This window comes from Clarias gariepinus, chromosome 27 (assembly GCF_024256425.1).
Source record: "Clarias gariepinus isolate MV-2021 ecotype Netherlands chromosome 27, CGAR_prim_01v2, whole genome shotgun sequence".
Lineage (NCBI taxonomy): Eukaryota > Metazoa > Chordata > Actinopteri > Siluriformes > Clariidae > Clarias > Clarias gariepinus.
Window position 1 is genome coordinate 22,141,407 of NC_071126.1, and position 21,721 is coordinate 22,163,127.

The window sequence follows — 21,721 nt, forward strand, 5'->3', positions numbered from 1 at the left end:
TTCAAATTGGTTTCTTGAACATTACAATGAGTTTACTGTACTAAAATGCCCCCCACAGTCACCAGATCTTAACCCAATAGAGCATCTTTGGGATGTGGTGGAACGGGAGCTTCGTGCCCTGGATGTGCATCCCACAAATCTCCATCAACTGCAAGATGCTATCCTATCAATATGGGCCAACATTTCTAAAGAATGCTTTCAGCACCTTGTTAAATCAATGGCACGTACTGTAGAATTAAGGCAGTTCTGAAGGCGAAAGGGGGTCAAACACTGTATTAGTATGGTGTTCCTAATAATCCTTTAGGTGAGTGTGGTTCTTTATGCACAATGAAAGCATTGGTGGCAGCAATGTCCAAGAAGTTTAGAAAAATGTTTCTGTACCACTTCATTGTTTTGTGCTTTGCAGTGTAATACTGTAACAGCTGATCAGAGAGATCAACGTCCCCATGTGCTGGTTGTACACAGACACAGGGTCAGGACATAGAAAATGTCTTTGTAGTCCATGTATATTGTAATTTTACGCTTCTCTACACAGTCTCCTGTATAAGCAGAATGGTAAGCAAGTCTTTTAGGAGCTTTGGACTTGTGTAGAAATTGTCCATGTACACATGAGACAGGTGGCTGATCATTTTCATGGTCACTATTTAAAAAAAGCAAAAAATAAATAAAAAATGAGCATGCTGATAACACAATAAAGTAAACTAATGTATATCATACTGTATAGATATATACACGTATATGTGCACCTACTCAGTATGATTCTTGATTTCACTCAGGACTAAACGGCGCGTGTCCTGATGTGAGGTGCTGGTGAAGGCAAGGGTGATGCAAACACATTCCTAAAAACAAATAAATAAAATGTCAGCCTATACTGTTTAGAGTAAACAGATGTACAATTAATAGGTATGGACGCTCAGATACATAAAAATACAAATGTAATTTATTGAAAAAGTGCTGAACAGTGCTGCGTCTCGTCTCCACAGCATATTGCACAAGAACGAGTTGACCTTGTATTGCAAAACAGGTCTGAAAAACTGAACCAACTTTCTGAAATTGTCTTCACCTGAAATGATTGTTTCAAAACTAAAATATATCCTTAAACTAAAAACCATGCCTTCACCCTCAAAACATATACTTGGATGAAGAGAGGATCAAAAATATAGTCCTCCAAACAGTTTTACTTTACTTAAATGTATCACCACAAAAAATAGTGTAACCAGAACCTTTTCAAACATGTCTGCACTTTATAAAAGAAAATCACACCCCAAAAATTACTTAGCTGATAAGGTAGTCTTGGCATTCATTCCAAACTTTCCTTTCTTTGTGCAACTTCAAGTGTCGAACAAAGTTGTGGCATCTCCGTCTGTAATCTTCGAGCCGCATGTTTTACATATTGCAATTCGTTTTTTGTTGACCACCTCGTAATTTTTATAGCCAAACGAAACTACCTTCGGTATCATTTCGCGAACTGGCTCGTTCACGTTGTCACGTTGGGCGCTGTCGAATCAAAATAATCTACGGTACTTTAATTGGATGTCGTGCCGAATGCGCGCATGCTCTCTGTCACACACGCGCACAGACACATAAACAGAGATAGAGCGGTCCGTGTTAACATACTTTTTATCTTTGGGCTTTTTATGGGAAGTAATAAGTCTTTACAAGTCAATGGGCGCAAGTCCAAGTGAAAGTCATGAGTTATTTATGTTAAAGTCTAAGTCGAGTTGCAAGTCTTTTTATATTTTGTCAAGTCGAGTCTAAAGTCATCAAATTCATGACTCAAGTCTGACTCAAGTCCAAGTCACATAACTCGAGTCCACACCTCTGATGGATGCACAATATATACAAAGAGAAAAAATAAATTATCCACAAAAAATATATACCTCTCTTCTGTAGGTCATATGACAGCATCAATGTTGGTGATACAACCAAAAATTTTTAAAGGAAAGATAAAATAACACCACACTGTGCTGCCATAATTTAATTTAAGTTTTAAAAATCGCCACAGATAACAATTGTGAAAGTGTGTATACATTTTATTCATATAAAATGTGTGTTCATTGTGTATACACAAACATTAATAAACATCTCTCAGCTGCATAAGGCAGTATTTTAGCCAACTGGAACCAGCATGTTTGTGCTAAATAACATTACTGATAGCAGTGTTATAAGCTAACCAAAACGGATACAAATATATATTAGCAATCATAATCTGAAGCTATCCAAAACGAAATGTAATACATTAGAACATTTATAAACATCTGTAAACTCCTTAAGACATTAGCTTAGCCACTGGGAAATAACATGTTTGTGCTAAGCTACATAAAGCAGCATGTTAGCATGATTTCCCTAAACTATGTAGGTGGCATTAAAAGACAATGTTTCCCATAAGCTAACTAAAGCTAGCTGAAGTAAGGAAAATATTTACTAATATTAGTTTAATATGATCAGAATAATGAGACTTAATAACTTACCCAGTGTCATAGCAGTTTGCTTGAATGTCCTCTGCTGGATCTGTTCTCTATTCAAAATGCGTCAGAGTCTTCTTCTGAGGTAAAGGTAAACTCCTCCCACTGTCCAGAACATTCTGAAGAGCTTCCTGGGTAGAGTACCCTGTGACTGTTTTCTGTGTGATTGGCGTGTGGGCGTGTCCTGCCTCGGGTCATTATCAGATAATGAAGTACAAAAGAAATTCTGTTCCTCTTCTTAGTTTTACATGGATTACATAAACCGAGAACGATTGTTTTCAATGTTACATTATTTAAAAGTAGACCCTTTAATCTTTCTATATATATATTTCTCATGTCGGTGTGTGTGTGTGTGTGTATTCACGGAGTTTCAGTTAATTTTAGTGACGCATTTCAAAAAGATTTTCGCAGAGACCGAGACGGCTGAAAGCGCACCCTGTTTATTTTCTTTATTTTACAAAAGCACAGTGATTTGTGGATATTGTGAGTATACATGAATGAAACCTTTACAGATTCAAATGATGTACTACACTTATGTGTATGATTTAACATAACATAGCATTTTAAATTCGATCACGGTGACCAGAAAAAAATGCAAGTGTACCCGCCGGCGGGTCTACCGACTCCCAAGGGACGACCACTAGAACTCTTCTTCTTCTAGAGCTGCGTATGGAGAGGAAGAAAGGTGGGATTCTGATGTCCACACTGAGTGGCTAACTGCTAGCGCTAAACTTCAGCTGTTGTATTTATTGGACTTTTTTTAATATTGCTTATTGCCTGAAATTAGTGGCATGTGTTCGTTTACTGTACTGGTTGTTTCACTGTTTTTTTACACACTTGGCCTGCATTTGGTCTGCTATTAAATTTTAAAGTATGGAAAATATTTGTGTAGGCTAAGGTCATGCACCAGCTGTTTTTGTAAGGCATCTGTGTTTTATTATTATTATTATTAGGGCACTGGTGGCTCAGTGGTAGGTGTTTCGCCTGCCATGTGGAAGACCTGGGTTTGATTCCCAGCTAGGTCCTGGATAAAAAAATAAATGGAAGGGTTGCAACAGGAAGGGCATCTGGTGTAAAACCTGTGCCAAGTTGTTTTGTGGACGGGATATTCTGCTGTGGCGACCACTTGCTCGGAGCAGCTGAAAGACCAACAATTATTATTATTTACATGAGAGTGAACTCTAGGCCCTAGTTTCTAGGCCCAGTGTAAAAACACCCTTAGCACATGTGTAGAAGTGTTACTGACTGCAGCAGCGCTCTCTCACATCATGCAGTTGTTTCAGATGAACAGAAATAACATTGTGGTTTCTGAGTTTCTGAGACTGAGTGTTTAATCAGCAGCTCTGGTGTCTCTGACAAACAACCCCTCACGCTACTCCAGTGATTCAGACCTTTTCTGCTCTCTGGACCAGTTTTTTCATCAAAACAATACAAGGCATGTTATGATGAGGAAACTTTCCATCTCTTTCATATCAGTTTTTAAAAAACATTATTGATGTCAATTTTATAATTCACAGAAGCTCAGTGGTCCGAGCACAACCTCTCGCAGGCGGGTCTTCCTCTGAATGTGTCACAACTATTCATGAATATGTAAAACCTATTGACATCTCTCAGGTGACACCACACACACACACACACACACACACACACACACACACACACACACACACACACACACAAACGCAATGAGCATTTACTTACATCTGAACAGATTTGTTTCTATAAATCACTGATCAATAGCATACATTAAATCAATTTATTTAAACTGATGTACCTGTTTTAAATGGAAATGTACAGTCTCCTTACTGAATGATTCACTCTGATAAAGAGTCGTATAAGAACAGTGGCAGCTGACACACCTAAAAATAGATAATTAGGGATAATTATTTATAATCTAAATAAAAATGCTTTTCTAAACATGGGCTATTGTTGTTTACTTACAATATTTGTTAATGTAATTTTTGAGGTTTGGGCTCCAGGATATCGACGATCGTGATCCTCCTCTTTAATTTTCCACAAAGTCTAATCAGCGATCAGCTGCAAAGTTTTCCAGAGCGCAGTGGCAGAAGCAGACTAATGATTATGAATGTGTCAGGAAAAACAACAAGGAGACTGAATCTGACCATTTTAATAATTAATTAATAAATCAGTAATTTTTTTGTTTTCAGCTGTAGTGATGAAGGTGATCATGTCATTGATAGAAGAAGTTTAATAAAGTGCTTTTAGTTTAGTTTTATTGCAAGTACATGCTTGTTGCTCCCAGATGGGATGGTCTGAGAATTTCTAAAACTGCTGATCTACTGGGACACAACCATCCCTACGTATTACAGAGAATGATATGAAAAAGAGACAATGTCCTGTGAGCAGCAGTCCTCTGGTCAAACATGAATAGGTGGACAAACTGGTACATAATTATACAAAGGCAACAGTAACTTAGATAACATTAAGTTATGCTGAAGAAGGTGCTCTGAATGTACAAGACATTTCTATTTGAAGCAGATGGGCTACAGCAGCAGAAGACCAGACTGAGAACAGGACACAAGATATCTGCTGTACTAACCTACAGTACATCAAGTGATGTATAATGTATAATACATCAGATCAATTAACAGACACTTTGGTGTTTGCTTTTGCTCAGGAGTCCAAGAAAACAATTCATCCCTACATTCATACTGGGGGCTTCCAAATAATGTCCCACAAGACCAACATTTAAAGCATCACTTCCTAGAGGTTCATGACCAGTAGGCCCACTATACACACCTCCATCCTGTGTCACTAGTCATTATTATGTGTGTGACTATTTGTTAATGTGACTGCATGCAGATCAGAGTTGTGTTGAGATTAAAACTGATCTGTAAATGTTACCAGGTCTGATCTAATCAGATTACAGAGTGACTTTTACAGAGAAAATACCAGGTTGATCATTCATGAAGCCAACACAAGTGTGTGTGTGTGTGTGTGTGTGTGTGAAAGGGGTTTAAGTTTCAGTGTTGTGTAATGAGTGTGTTGTAGGGAGCACTGCACTGGAGAGTACTTTACTAAACAATGCTAAGCTGGAAGAATTCAACAAGACACACACACACACACACACACACACACACACACACACACACACCATTCAAACACATATGCTCTTCCTAAACACTGAAATGTGTGTATTGTGTGAAATGATGTGAAAAGTGCTGCAGAAAGTGAAATGAGAAACATGGAGTTTAAACTGAGAGTCGAGTCTAAAGTTAATAAATGTTCCTCATATTTCACTTTAGCAGATACTTAAAGATAGACACTTTCTTCACACTGCTACTTCCTGTTTCTCATTAACAGGAAGTTCTGCAGTCCTCCCCTCCTCCCCCCACACTGGTACTTTAAGTTCCAGGTTCCACCATATTGAGACTGTGTCTGTTCCCCCGAGATAAACACAAACACACATGATGAAATTTTTAAAATGTTTCTTTTAATAATTGTATGTTAATTGTAAATTTCAGTATGGAGTCAGTTTTCTCCAAAAAAGTAAACCAGCATCCTAAAACCTTGTGGGAAAAAAAAATTACACCCCATAATTCAGTAACCTGTAAAACCACATTTAGGAACAATCACTTGAAGTAAACATTTTCTATAGCAGTTTATTTGCCTCTCCTATTGGTTTGCAGACATTTTCAAATTCTTCTTTACAACATTCTTTCAGTTCATTCATGTTTGAGAGGCCTTTTTATACATAGCTCTTATATAATTCTCCCACATGGAAAAAAAAATGCCTGAGATGATATGAGGGCCAGGATAACTATCTACATAGGGGTAGCATGGGGTTAAATATATTAATAGATCTTGCCACATAATAGTTAAAGAATCTACTGAGTCATGAACCCTCCACATCTACAGTTTTACTTTAGGGGAAAAAAACTATGAACAAATTCATGAAATAAACAAATGGGTTTTGAGTCTAATGTTACATAATGAGATAATTTGAGTCCAGAAAAAATATTGGAACATTGTGAAAGTTTGTTCCATAACCTATTTTTCTTCTTTTTTTTTTTAACCACCCCATGCTTTCACTAATGGAGGTGCCAACAAACTACCTCAACCTTTTGATCAATTGGCACTGTATACACATAACAGGATTGCACTTCAAGACCATTAGAATTAGAATATGTCTCCTCTTTTCTGCATTTTGCAGATGGCTGTGGCGGATTTTTTTTCCTCCGAGCTACACTGGATGGTACCCCAACCTGAGTCAAGCAGTAGTTCGGGAGGAAAGAGAGATTACAATTCATTAGGTTTTCGCACAATTAATACTGTTTGCACTGTTGTCACTTTGCCACATATAAAATTGCACGTCATGATTGAACTGCAATTAACCTTTTTTTTTTTTACTTATTTTATTTATTTATATGCGTAACTATAGACTCCTTATATATCTTGCAGTGTTTGTTCTTAGATTTTCATTGTACTAGTAACTTCTGGTCAGTTCTCAGTCCATGTGTTACTGTCCTTATGGTTGCTGGATATCTGGAATTTCCGTCGGGATCAATAAAGTAATTATTTATCTATCCATCCATCCATCCATCCATTTTTTTATACCAATTTTCATTTGGTACCAGCACTCAAGCAACATGTCATCAGTGAGGAATACCTGAAAATTAGGTGCTGTTCTTTTTTTTTAATGGACTATGATGGAGTTTTTTTATATAGCTTTTATATGCTTCCCCCCTCTGTTTTGAAGCCCTATATTTTGTTTGAGTCTTTAGCATCATCTCTTAAAACAGTCCATATGATTTCTTAAATGTAAAACTAATGTTTTTGGTAGGTTCTCATGGTTAAATCAGGGGTGTAACACCTCAAGCACAGTAGTCAGTAGTCTTTCAATGCTGCCCCTCAATACAATATGTGATGGAAAATATATAATTTATATATCATATTATATTTAATCAGTCATGATTCTTTATCAACTTGTGCTGGTTATGAATTAATGCTAACTAGCTAATCTTTAGAAAGCTAACTAGGTATCACATTTACTATTTGGAATTTTTGTACTAAGCCCAGATGCTTTATGACAAGATTTGCCTTCTCTCTCGCTCTCTGAGCTCCTTATGCTTCTGGAATCCTTTTTGGAATTTTGGTTTCATTTTGGTTTCATAATTGGTGAAAGTCATTAATTGTTCTCTTTCATAGACAGAATAAATTGAGACACTGCATTGGCTGCTCAATCAGACATCAAAATGTTCATTAATTAAGTCTTGAGAAGACTGGTCTGTTAACAGTTCCATGTTAGCCCGGGAGCTGTAGTCTATCTCGATAGAGGAGTCGGGAGTCTATCTGGATAGTGCTAGAGGAGCACTTTTTACACTCTGACCCTCGCCGCATGTGGCATGGCATCCAGGCCATCAGCAACTACAAACCCAGTCACTCCACTCCCACAGCCACTAATGTCTTCTTTCTGAATCAGCTTAATGACTTTTATGCTCGCATTGAGAAAGACAATAAAGAAAATGTTACCAAGATCGCCTCCTCACCCGACCACTCACCCATCACACTTAGCTCATCTGACGTCTACAACGTACTGAGCCGAATCAACGTGCACAAGGCTGCTGGACCAGACGGTATCCCTGGGCGCGTACTGAGGGCATGTGCAGAGCAGCTGGCTGGGGTATTCACAGACATTTTTTGCATGTCCCTTGCCCAAGCAGCTGTACCAGCGTGCTTTAAATCTACCTCGATTGTGCCAGTGCCGAAACACTCTAGCACAACGTGCTTGAATGACTACCGCCCCGTAGCACTCACACCCATCATTATGAAGTGCTTTGAGCGGTTGGTCCTGACACACCTAAAGGACTCTTTTCAATCTTACACACTTGGACAATACAAACACCTATGCACGACTGTTGTTTGTTGACCTTAGCTTAGCTTTTAATACTGTTTTACCCTCTAAGTTATCCACCAAACTTAGAGATCTGGACATTAACACCTCACTTTGTAATTGAATTACAGACTTTTTGCCCATCAGACCCCAGCATGTTAGGTCAGGCCACATCTGCTCCACTACCGTTACGCTTAACACTGGCGTACCACAGGGCTGTGTGCTAAGCCCCTTTCTTTACTTCCTCTTACTCCCTGTGCACACATGCACAAAGTGCTATTGCCAGCTGAGCCATCATTTCATCGCCTTCAATGAACATTTACAACATTCCTAAAAAGTTTCCTCCCTTATCTGAAACAGCATTGTTTTACGTGAACAATGGAAATAGAGGGTCGTTGGAGAGTAGAGGGGAGAGAGCTGTTAGGAAGAAAATAGAGAGAGATTATAGAGAGCAGTTTAAGTTGTAACGACTAGAAAGGGTAAGGGGAGTCCTTAAGTGTGGCTTTCTTGGTAGATGTGTGAAGAGGTCTTGATCTTTCTTGGGATGGATGAGAGGCCACCATGAAAAATACAGGACAGATTGTGTTGAAGACCTCCACCTCTGTTAAGAGAAGGATTTTCCACCTGCACATAGATGGCTTCTTTCACCCCTCTCGAACCACCTATCCTCTTTGTCCAAAATGTATTCATTTTCATTCTAAAATGTGTGTCCTTCCACCTATAACTACACCTTTATCACTGATTCCAGATTAGGTGTTGTTCCTTCTGTGTTGTCACATCCTTTTATAAAGAGGTTGTTTTGTCTTCCCAATGTAGAGCTCTGAACACTCTTTATTGCACAGAACTGCATATACCATATTGCTTTTCTTATGGTTTGGTATACGGTTTTGGGGGTGGACAAGTCTTTGTCTTAGTGTGTTGGTTGGTTTGAAGTGAACTGGTATGTTGTGCTTTCCAAAAATCCTTTTTAGCTTTTCTGACACTCCAGCCACATACAGGATTATAAGATTTTTCTTCCATTGTGTCTCGTTTCAGCTCTCTCTGTTATTGTTCTTTAGGATTTGGAAGCTATTTTGTTAAAGGCCTACTTAGAATATCCGCACGTAATAACTTGGACTAATTCTTTGTGTATGTTGGAAAGTTCATAAAGGCACAGAGTGGCTTCTCCAGGGTACAGGCGGTGGTAGGTCACCTTGTTGATGGCATTATTTTAGACAATCTATCGGCTTTTTCTTATAGGTGCTTGTAGGGTCTCTTTTCAAGTTTTTATAGGTGTGATGGTCCTCCAGAAGTTTGATGACTTTGTTGTGATAATCTGTTGTATTCAAGTCGACAGTGCATCTTCCTTAATCTGCAGGCAGGATGATAATCGTTTTATCTCTGTTGAGAACTTTCAGGGCCAATCTCTCCTGCATGGTGATGTTAGATGGTGGTGGTTGACAAATGGCTAATGCTGCATAGACTTTCAGCCAGAGTTGTTCACTTTCTGCCAGTGGTAGATGGTTGTTCCAGATAGCTGATTCTGTAGCTGTAATAAAGTCTACATTCCTGTTTGGCTGTGATGGCAAAGTTTAGGCCTTTGGCTAATAACTCTCTCTCTCTGGCAGGGTAAATTCTCTGTCTGAAAGGTTCTTTACCCACTTTTCCTTTGTGTCCTCTCTTGATGTCCATTTTTAATATTCTCACCAGCAGGCTTCACTGTAGTCCATTTCCGGGAGATAAGAAGGTCAAATTTCATGGTTTGTCTCTCCTTCCCTTTTTAATGTTGGGCCAGTTGTACATTCTGGACAAATAGTATAACTCTGTCCGGTACTGTGCTGGGTAGAATGGTTAATAAGTTTTGGTGAGAGTTGTCTCTTATCTATATACCAATGGTTAGTATCTTATCTAATACCAATGGTTTTTCTAACATCTGGAGGTAACATTGCCACAATTTTGTGATATCAGAAAAGCACTGCTGCAATGACATTGTGCTGGAAAACCTGGAAGCTAACTAAAGCTCCAATTTTAAAACAGTATGACAGTTTTCATCATCACTAAACTGGAAACAGAAAGTAAGATGACAAGTTGAACAAGTTTGATCATGTTTATGAGCATGCAATGAGGCACAGAGAGCTTTCACACACATAGCAAACTGGACCAGGGTTTAGAGGAAACTAACGCCAGACCATTGCTTTCATGTTTCCCCAATTAGAGTCAGGAAATTAATAACTATAATAATATATCAATACTTAAGTATTTTTACACACAGTACTGTGGAAAGTCTTGACCCACCTCTTGTTTCTTCATATCTTCTTTCCAAACACATCGCCAGTGCAGTAAAAACATTGATTTTATGATTTGCTTATTCAAATGCTCACTTGTGCTATCAAACTCAAACTTGCGTTGTGCTTAAACTGTATTTCCACTTTCTTTCCACAGTGTCAAAAAGCAGTGCTCGCTCAGCATACGGTTAATGTCTCACACACACATGCACAGTCTAAAACATAAATAAATACCACTTTTCAGTCAGACCCAGACAGTACTAATTGAGATATAACTTACTGTATTAGTTAATTTAACCTGATGTGTTGATTCTAGCTGAGACTTTGAGAACAGTGTGAAATCTACAGAGACGTATGATAGAGTTATGCTAAGATCGAATAATAAAACCTTCGAAAACAATAAATTCTACACTGTAAACTATGTATTTAATATGTGACATTAACCTTATGCCCATAAAAATAATAATGATGAACTAATGCATGTGAAGAGGAAGTGCTGTAGGTAGCTAAGTGTCCAAAAAAGTACAGGTGCCTTTTATAAGTTATTTCAATGTATTATTATTTATTATCAAAGTTATTGTTTATTCACTTTAAAGGTTTCAAAAATGTTTTTTTTTTTTAAATACAAGAGAGTTGCAAGTCCTCGCAAGACAGAATTTTTGCAATAAAAAACATTTATGAATTATGATCTCATTTCCCACAAGGAAAAATTGTAATTCACATTTTAGCAAGAAGTGTGCAGCCCTAGCAACGTCCAAAAAGTGCTTTGTAATAACATACCAAATATTGACTTTAAAGCTTGTTAGAATTATATAAACTCTGTTATACAGTATATTGTATTTACTTGTGTTTAAAGATGTTGCAGTAAATCACTGTATTTAGTGTCTCACTTTCCTTGCAAAATATACAGAAATGAGAGTTGCTCAACACTTTTGCACAAAACTGTAGGTAGAAATATTAAGAGCCTTTAAGTGTAACAAATCTATTATTTATATAGATATTTATTTTATTTATTTTACAGTGACTTTATCACACTCTGAGACTTCATTATTAATTAGTTGTGTGTGATATGTCTCATACACCTTCCTGGACTCTCAAACATGTACATAATGCGATGTGGAAATAAAGAGGACTACTGCTTTGAACACTCACTTTAGATTTTATTTACTGAAATACAATTGCTTAAGGATTTATTTCCCCTAATATACTGTATATTTATGGTCATTCATGGTCCCACACTGCAGTTAGTTTTTTTTTAATTATTATTATTTTTTTTACTAGGGCACGCTCTGACATCGTTAGATCTCATGTCCCTTAAATACATGACATTACAGTTTGACAAAAATTATTCCAGTATACAGTTGATATAAGCAATAGCTCTATTTCAATTTTAGACATTTATCCATAAAGCAGCAATATTTTCAAATTTAATTTAACAGTTTAATTTATTTTTAACTTAAATCCAATCAGTGTTATTGTTAAAATAATGAAGAAAAGAACTCCAACTCTAAAAACGGAAAACCAGACCAGCACATGAATCCGATCAGTATAACTGGAACCTGTAGGGAGAAATATTGAATTATGTTAAAAAATGTATATAATAGAGTACTCACAAGGATATGTTTAAACTATAGACATTTCTGTTAAAAAAGGAAGTTTATTTGATTAAAACTCTGACCTTCTCCATCTCTGCTGTTTGAACCCTGGTGTGTAACAGAGTGTGTGTTCTTGTTAAGTGTTCCAGGTGTAGGACAGGGTTTCATCTCTTCACCTTTACAAATAAATTGGAAAAACAGCAAATAAACAGAAATGATACTAAATATGAATAATGTGAAATATTCAACATTTAATGCACATGTACACATAATTCTGGTTAAAGTGTTGATCTGGAATTAGCAGGTTATCAGAGTAAAACTGTTTACCTTCAAACTGCAGACGTGTTCCAGATGTGAACTTTACTGTACTTCCCTCCACATATCCACAGAAATATTCTCCTCCATCATCTTCTCTTATTTCATTAATGTTGAGATTAAACTTTTGGTCCTTTACAGTAACACTGAAGCGGTTATCATTAAATCCCTCAGCAAATATGTAGCCAGGAGGGCCACCGTACCGTCTCGCAAAAAACTGAGGCACTTTTCCAAAACTCTGTCTGTACCAAGCTAAAGTATTTTTGTTTTCGACCTCACTAATGTTACACTCCATAGTTACAGTTTCTCCAGGCTTTACTGTTTTCACTTGAAGCTCCTTGATTTGACCCCAATAATGTCACACTGCATAATTGCATCTCCTCTTAGTTTACCTGTTTTCATATGAAGCGGCTTGAATTCGGATGGTTTTACTGAAAAAAAAAATCAATAAATGAAAATAAATTAAAAGTATTTAATATTTAATGTTTAATGAAGTCAGTAAATTAGTTACATATGTAATATTAATATTTTTAAATGAAAGTTTAAAATGTTCCTCACCAGTTGTGCAGAGACAAAGCAGAGAGTAAAGAGCCACAAAGAGTGTGATCATCGTTCCTGTTTAGACAAAGTGATAGTGAGGTAATGAACTTGTGTGTTCAGTAGAAAACCAGGTCCAGACTCACGCTTGATTGGATGTTTTGAAGCTGTGGACTGATTTGATTGGTCCATTAGCTGTAATGAGATGTGAAGCTCACAGTGAATTCTTGTCTATTCTGATGCTGTGATGGGTCACATGTTTGTAATAAAATGTTTAAAATTGAATGTTTTAAAAAGTAAGGTCATGGTACAAGTTACAGTATTCATCCATCACTGTGGTAATGAAAATAATGTTGAGGACAATAAACTAGCAAACAGTGTGAATGAGAAATAAACATTAACACCACATGACAAAAAGACATCGGCAGAAAATGCACGTCCGTGTGTGTGTGTGTGTGTGTGTGTGTGTGTGTGTGTGTGGAGGTATTTAACTTTACTCGAGTAGCCTGGCTCATGATACTTTAACTAAATATGTGACATTTGTGTGTGTGTGTGTGTGTGTGTGTGTGTGTGTACATGCTAAAAAAAAAGGAGGGGTGGAAAAGTTTCTTAAAGAGAGAGAGCACTTTTCATGATGTAGCAATACAGCTCACCACATGCTACATCAATAATGAAATTTTAGTTTTATAGATCTTTTAACAATAGACAGCTTTATAGAAATCTATAATCTATAAATTCTGTACATTTGTACTTGTTCAGTACAAGTTTATATCTAATGGTGAAGCCAGACATGATGGTGGTGGGGAAAATCTCCCTGATACTATATGAGGAAGAAGACGAGAGGAAGACGACTCAGAAGAGAACTCATATGAGTTGATCCTCAGTAACTGTGAGCAGTGTTCAGGTGATGAGAACTTCAACCAGAAGTAGGACATCAGGATGGATCAGGGAGGTCTGGAGATCACATAATGGATAAAGAAAAATGTCCAGAGTGTAAGCAGTTCAACCGAAATAACTCCATGACATGAGAAAGCTCTGCTGCAGACAGTAACACCTCTACAAATGTGTTAAATGTGTTTTCACACTTGGCTTGAACACTTGAGTCCACTCTCATGACTTCTTCTAGGCTCTTTTGACCATTTCTTATCTACATACAAGGTTATTTGCCCCAAACAATGAGCTGATGTTTTTTTATGTGATGTGATAAAAAATTCATCATGTAAATGTCACCACAATATAATTTTTGGGCTTTCGGCCTTTTCAAGTTTAAAGTTATGTTTAAACTGTGTTTATTATTGATCTCAAATTACACTATTTAATTCAATCACATTATTTACTGAAGCCCCTCAATAGTGAAATGTGTCTCTAAGCGTCAACTTCACAGCATTAAACTTAGTGCATCACATTAAGGTCCCGGGATCGCTTCAGAGATCATTTAAGGCCAAAGTCTAATTTATTTCGATCAGTAAGAACACAATCGTTCAGTGCTCAGAAATAATGGCAATCTTTCCTAATGTAAAAACGCCTTTAAACACACTTCAGTAAATAGAGCTTTAACCAGAGATGTTCTAATCAATGGATTGTCACATTTGCTATAGATATTTATTACTGCTCTCCATTTCCCAGACACAGTACAGGAATAGTGAGATCCTCATGCTTTTTTTTACATGTGCTTCACCTGGAGAGACTTTGGCAGGAAGTCCACCTGTCACCACCCACAGTGTTCTTCCAGACTCTCAGAGAGACAGAAAGAGTGAACAGTGTTATCAATGTTGTTAAGACGTAGACCAGCAGGAGGAGAGAGACATGGACAGTGATGACAGAGACGTAACACACTCAGTCTCTTGGCCAACATTTTAGTCATAACAGTTCAGGAAAACAAGAAGAGACAAAACTTACAGAGATGCTGGGGCTTTGGGTCTGACATCCCTTTCATGTTTAGTATTAAACTTAAACACACTTCAGTAACTGAAGCTTTAACCAGAAATGTTCTAATTACTGGATTTATAAAAGTCTAACATCTCTTACAGCCCTGATAAAGAAAGAATCAAACTCTTTAGTTTATATCTCTCACTTTAAACCACACTGCTGTTTCCATTAACACTGACACACACTCTCTGATGTGAGATGGAAACTAGAGGACAAACGTCTCAAACCAAACAGCAGTGTGAGGACATTAAGGTTTTTACCACATCAAAGGAGCTGAAACTGTCGGACTCATAGACTGCAGCAGCACTTTGTCTAAATGCTTTATATAAATACTTCTGAATCTGTTTTATACAGGTTAATTATTTAATCATTCATATCTACCAAAAGGTGTGGGATTATGTTGTAGCGTTTTTCCGCCGGAAAGAATGTTGGAGAGACGAGTGAGCTTATTTGCTGCCCAATGCAATGGCTGGGAGTACTTTATTTCACTCACGCAGTCTAACAAACAGCATGAACAGCACATTCACACGGGAACCTACATCCAATTCAGCCTCAGCATGAACCGGAGCACATTTCACACGTCACACACACCCACACACACAAACAGGGCCGAAGCCACTAACCCAAACACCTTTCCCCAACACGGTGAACACACTGACATCCCCGCAAGGCATGCTGGTCGTCAGCCGCCGCCCCCCCACGCCACACTGCCCCCACCCGAGCTGTGACCGTCTCTGGTCACCATGATGAACTTTGTTTCGGAGGCGTGGAGGCGGTCGGCGCTGACGTTGGGAACGCCGGCGTCCTTTGGCAGGTGAGGGATGAACGCGAACATTGTCCTGAAGCGGTCCGGCCTTCACAGAGTTCGATGTTTCCTCAGCATGCGGCTGGTAAGGTGCAAGACGGTCCCGGTGAAGCACAACTCGTGCCTGCCCCGCCAACCGCACCCGGTAGAAGACATCGGAGAGCCGAGCAATTACCGTACAGGGGCCCACCCAGCGGGACATAAGCTTGGCCGAGAGCCCCCTTTTCCTTCCGGAGGAACACACCCATACCTGCTCTCCGGCAGCAAAATCCCGCCCCCGGCTGTGAGTGTCCACGCCCATCCGCCCCATAGGTGCCCCCACCGGAAAGTCTTGCAGCGGTGCCCGCAAGCGCTGGGTGCCCGGCCGGCGAGGTAAAGCGACGGCGTTAGCGCGTAGATTTCCCGCTCGGTCTGCTACCGGAAGTTCCGCCCCCCGGGTGTGTGCTACTAACCTGTCCGGCTGTGGTATGGGTCCTAGCAACCTGGTTACCCCGAAGTTACCAGGCAGAGTTCCGCTAGACAAATTTAGCACCGCACCCCATCTCTCCAGAATGTCCAACCCTAAAACGCAGTCCTCCTCGACATTCCCCACAACGAACCCGTGGGAATAAGTTCGACCACCCACCTGGACTCGCCCGTACCTTCACGTAGCCCCCAGCAACTGTTGAAGGCAGGATCAGGCCGTCTGCAAACACGCTTGCTTTGCCCCAGTAATCCAGAGCGCAGCAGCGAAACAGTGGAGCCGGTGTCCACGAGCGCCCGCAGTAAGACGCCGTCCAGCACACAATCGACGTAAAGCCCAGCGCGGCTTCCCAAGCGTCCTCCCGGCGCTAGTTTAGCGGCTGCTGGTGTACGCTGTCCCTCAGGCCTGAAAACGTTGCAGTCCCGAGGTCCCGTGCCTCGGCATCGCTGCGAAACATCGGAGACTTGCTCGTTGCCTAGCCGCAATGGGTAGCCCTGTCCCCGGCTAGGTTCACACCTACCGAGCGCCACTGAGCTGCGGGCGGTCGCTCGGCTCTTTTGCCGTGATGTACCGCCAATATGGGCTCAGCGCGCTCGGCCTCGCGCAGCGGCAGGTCGCCTTGGCGGCTATCGGCGCACGGAGTTGTATCTTGCTCCGGCGCTTGCGCAGCGCCGGCCTTCGTCCCGAGATCCAGCGCCGGGATTTTCTTCTTGCCGCTCCGCGTTGGTGAACGTGGTGTGCTCGCGCTAGCTCCGTCGGGAAAGTGCTTCTTCTGTCCGAGTAGTCGCTCCACTACTCGGCGGCCCGCTTGGATTTTGAGAAGGTCCTCCGTTGTGCGCTCCAACCCGTTACTCTCCATCCCACTTCTGACACCAATGTAGCGTTTTTCCGCCGGAAAGAATGTCAGCCGTCGCCCCGCCCACACCACACTATTATAGGCATTATATTTAATACCTATACTTTCTCTGTTGTTGTGTCCTTTAGGGTGGATAATTAGCCTTACACAGATAGAGCACAGTCTCAGTTTGAATAATTAGTCTCTCAACATTCAACATGATATTTTTAGAGACATTTTTTCATTAATGAACTTCAGCTCTTTTGTGTTTTTGTCTGAGATTCTAACATAAAGACATTCCGACTGTTGAAGTGACCCAGAATAGGTCAGTGTGAGCTGCTGATTAAACACTCAGTCTCAGAAACTCAGAAACCACAATGTTATTTCTGTTCAACTGAAACAACTGCATGATGTGAGAGAGCGCTGCTGCAGTCAGTAACACTTCTACACGTGTGTTAAGAGCGTTTTTACACTCGGACTGAACACAAGTCCACTCTCATGCAAAAAAAACAACATGTCTTGCAAAAATAGCTGTTTTATAACAAACACAAATATTTTTCACACATTTAAAACCAGACCAAATGCAGGTCAAGTGTGTAAACAACCACAGTGAAACAACCACTACAGTAAACTAACACATTAACATTATAAATGTATTAATAATGTAATATATTTTTAATTTCCATTAAAAACAGCTGTAGTTTAGCGCTAGCAGTTAGCCACTCAGTGTGGACATCAGAATCCCTCCTTTCTTCCTCTCCATACGCAGCTCTAGATTTCCTATTGGCTTGCCATCAGATTATATTGTAATTTGCTGCTCTTGTGGTAGTTTAGGAGGCTTTTTTCCATCCTTCCTCCTTAAACCTTCCCCTTTTCCCTAAGACCATGCCTCGTGTCTGTGTGTCTGTGGTGTTATCCGTGCATGAAACTCGTTACAAGCTAACAGTGATATTGGAAGACATGGCTAACAGTGACATTGATGAGATGCCAACATGGCCATAACATTATGACCACTGACAGGTGATGTAAACAACATTGAGCACTAACTATAGACAGCAAACTGGAGAGGGTCATGTGACCCCAAAGGACCGCTCACTTATACCTGTAGTGACCAAAGGTCAGCTGATGGATCCAATCATAGAAAAAAAGGTAAATGTAGTAAATATTGCGGTAAAAAAAAATCAATGTTGGCCCCAGTAGTAGGGTATCAGAACGCCCAGTACCCGTCGATATCTGTTCACAGCTAACATCATGATGCCTGAAGCTACTGGACACTCCAGAGGTTTTGTGGAGTCGTAACCCAAGGAGACGGACCTGCCCTGGTGACACAGGGGGAACCTACACAATACTGGGTGTAATGTTTAGCTTTGTAATGTTATGGCTGATTGGTGTATATAACAAATACTGTGATGTAGCTAGCTGTGATGCTAAGTACTTAACTGCTGTGATTAATTTCAATGTCAAATGCTGTAAATGTCATGAAATAACACTAAACAAAAGCTTAAAAAAAGAAGTAAATTGTTGTCATTAGAAAGTTAAAAACATTAAACATGTGGCTTTGACAGATTTTAAGGACGGAATTTTGTGAGGACGAATAGTTAAGTAACAGTTTTTTATGTTAAACACTTTTTTACACAGGGCTATGTAGTTTAGGAGTTTATGACTGAAATAAAGCTGTTCTTCGGCGTGCGGAAACCCGCGGCTCAGACTTTCACTTTACAAAAGGCAGCGTTCTTGGCCAGAAAAACACAAATATAGGCTACTCGCATTATAAATACACCAGCGCGCTCAGTTACTGTAATCCCTCTTCTCACCTTTCATGTACACTACCGTTCAAAAGTTTTGGAACACTTTCTAACTCCATGATGGTTCCTGATTTTTATTTCTTTCTACATTGTAAAGGAATGCTGAAGGCGCCAAAAAATGCCTTAATCTCCTTTGAACAGTTAATGGTGAGATGTTTCTGCTACTTCTGCTCTGTAAAGACTTCATAACGCCTCTAATCTCAGGTGCTGGTAATTGGTCATTTTTCAGGCTGATAACTCTAAATGAACTTCTCGTCTGCGGCAGAGGTAGGTTTTGGTCTCGCCCTCCTGGGACGGCCTTCATGAGAGCCAGTTTCATTATGGTGCTGAACGGATTTTTGCAAATGAACTTGACAATACTGTTCTCTCTATTACAGAAAGCCTGACCTCTGTGTCTTAAAATAACAACTAACTATTGTTTTTCTTGTTGTTACATAATTACCTAATCCCATATGTGTTATTTTATAGTTTTGAAATCCCCAGTATTGTTGTAGAATGTAGAAAATAAATCACTAAACAAAAACAAAGAAATTTGCAAGTGACCCCAAACTTTTGAACGGTAGTGTAGGTGTGAAGTTATCAAGACGGTTTTGCTGATGGGGGGATTCGCAGAATTGAGGGGTTTAAAATGAATTAACAAGCCAGAGTAGACGTCTCTGCCTAAAATGTATTTCGCCAGCAAAACAAAATAAATAGGAATAAAATGTTTAATGTTACCAATTAAATCTGATGTCATAGTTGGATTTCATACTTTGAGTGTTATTCACAAATTTACTGAATATATTCAGATTTTGTAAAATAATGAAACCTGTTTCCTTCCTAGACTTTTTGTCCGCATCACAATGAACTGAAGCTCAGCACGTCTACTGTACTCTCCTTGTTTTAATCTGTAATAATTAAGTGAAATATATTTAGCATATAGGACTAAATATCCCTTTTAATTTATGGACAGGTGTACTGTAAGTAAAGACCTGTTGTTCAGTTGTTCCCTGCATGGAGAGTTTGCGTGTGTTTCTGCACGTCTCATAGATGAAATGCAATTCTTGATAATTGTTGATAAGTATTTGTGGACATATAATTAGGAGAAAAATGTAAATTAAGGATGTCGTGAAACATAATGCAGTAACTATTTATCCATTTAAAAACAGTAAAGGTGTCCATGTTTCGTACGTTCCTTTATTCTTCCTTTCTGTTTGTGTTTAGATTTCACTGTTTTCCATATATGTACAACTTATGGACAACAATGTTCCGGAAGCGATATTAAATATTAAATAAAGAAAATACACAATTTTGTTTCAATACAGTTTTATTTAATATAAAATATAGAAGACAGTATATGGCAAATGGTCATGCAAAGTCTTTGCAAAAGTAAGAGTAGTATGCAATTTTTTTTAATAAAGAGAAAAACAAATTTTTTCTATCTAAGAAGTTCGTTGTTTCTGTCTCTTATTTGCTTTTTGTTGCGGGCTGTGGGGTGGAATTTTCTAGCAACAGCATCGGAAATTGCTTGACGCAGATTGGAGGCAGTTTTCCCTGGAACCATCAGAGTTCACTGAACCTGCCCAGTTCTGGTAAACGTTGAGCGGAATCAACCTTTTAAACAAATCAACAGCAAATCGATCTGCCCTTGGTCTGCCATCTAATCCTGTTGAATCCAGATATAGTTGTTTCTCGAGCTCGATGGTCACGTGATTTAAAGTCACATCAGGTATGATCACTCTGTGTATGAGAGGCCGGCGAACAGGATGGTGAGAATGCGAGGCGTTTCTTAGGGTTTCAGGCAGTCTCAAACAGAATGATGGAACTGCTAAATGAAGACACTGAATGTTCCAGAACTGGTGAACTGTGAAAGTCGATTATTGAACCAGTTGCCAGTTGATGGTTTGCAGGTCGTAGGTGAACTGTTGAACCCATTGATGCAACATTTTTTATATCAATCATATTTCAGATTGTTTAATGTAAAAATACATACCGTTTTCTTTTTTACGAGCCGGGTGTTCACAATGTTTTTTGTGGTTTAAGGCGACTTGTTCTCTTTTCCAGAACGCTGTACAAACAGTAAAGAGTCAGGATACAAGTACAACAAAATCAGAATGTCATATAAAGTCAGTGGAAAAATCAGTAACTGAATAACTACTATATAATATTAAAAGGCTTTCTTACCCTTTGTTATTTGCCCGCACAAACGGCAACATTCTTTGTGGAATAAAACGTCTTTGCCTCCATTTCTGTTGCTACTAATATCTGTAGGAACTGCAAATGTCTACAGTTGTTTCGTTCAATTTCTTTTATAGCTTAGGACTCTCCCTCCCCCCTCCCTCCCCCAAAATAGTGTGAATGTCTGCACCAATCACTAACCATTAAAATGTTAAGAATTCAATTAAACACGTGTGTGTGTGTGTGTGTGTGTGTGTGTGTGTGTGTGTGTGTGTGTGTGTGAATCCAAAGTAAGCTCCCCTCTTCCCGTCATCTTCTTACGTAGTTACCCTTCCGGAAAGGATTCAGACCCCCTTAAATTTGCTAAAATCATTTAAGTTAATTTTTTTTCCTCACTACTGTACATACACACATCACCGTATATTGACAAAAAAACACAGAATTGTTGACATTTTGCCACACAGTGAGGGGCATCATCATACTCACTGCCCACACACACACTGATTGCTGTTATTACTTTTCTTTTCAATAGTTTTCACAAGTGTCACTTTATCTTTGACTGCAGAGCTAAATGTCTGTATTTTATGTGTCTATATTTTTCTGTTTTTTATGACTTTTAGCTGCTACTATTTTGATCTATACATTCCTGTTATTCTTCTGACTTATCCCTGAGCTTTGGCAATACAGATGTAAATAT

General features: G+C 39.1%; 1 protein-coding gene across 1 annotated transcript; it reads right to left on the reverse strand.

Annotated features, from left to right (window-relative positions):
• Window positions 1-11,756: 11,756 nt before the first annotated feature.
• LOC128514861 (uncharacterized) lies at window positions 11,757-13,144 on the reverse strand. The gene is made up of 5 exons (XM_053488756.1): window positions 13,052-13,144; window positions 12,886-12,924; window positions 12,506-12,811; window positions 12,262-12,354; window positions 11,757-12,142 (listed from the first exon to the last, which is right to left on the reverse strand). Exons 1-5 carry the CDS (start codon window positions 13,101-13,103, stop codon window positions 12,024-12,026), a joined length of 609 nt encoding a protein of 202 aa, XP_053344731.1. The 5' UTR covers window positions 13,104-13,144; the 3' UTR covers window positions 11,757-12,023.
• Between the last annotated feature and the right edge of the window lie 8,577 nt (window positions 13,145-21,721).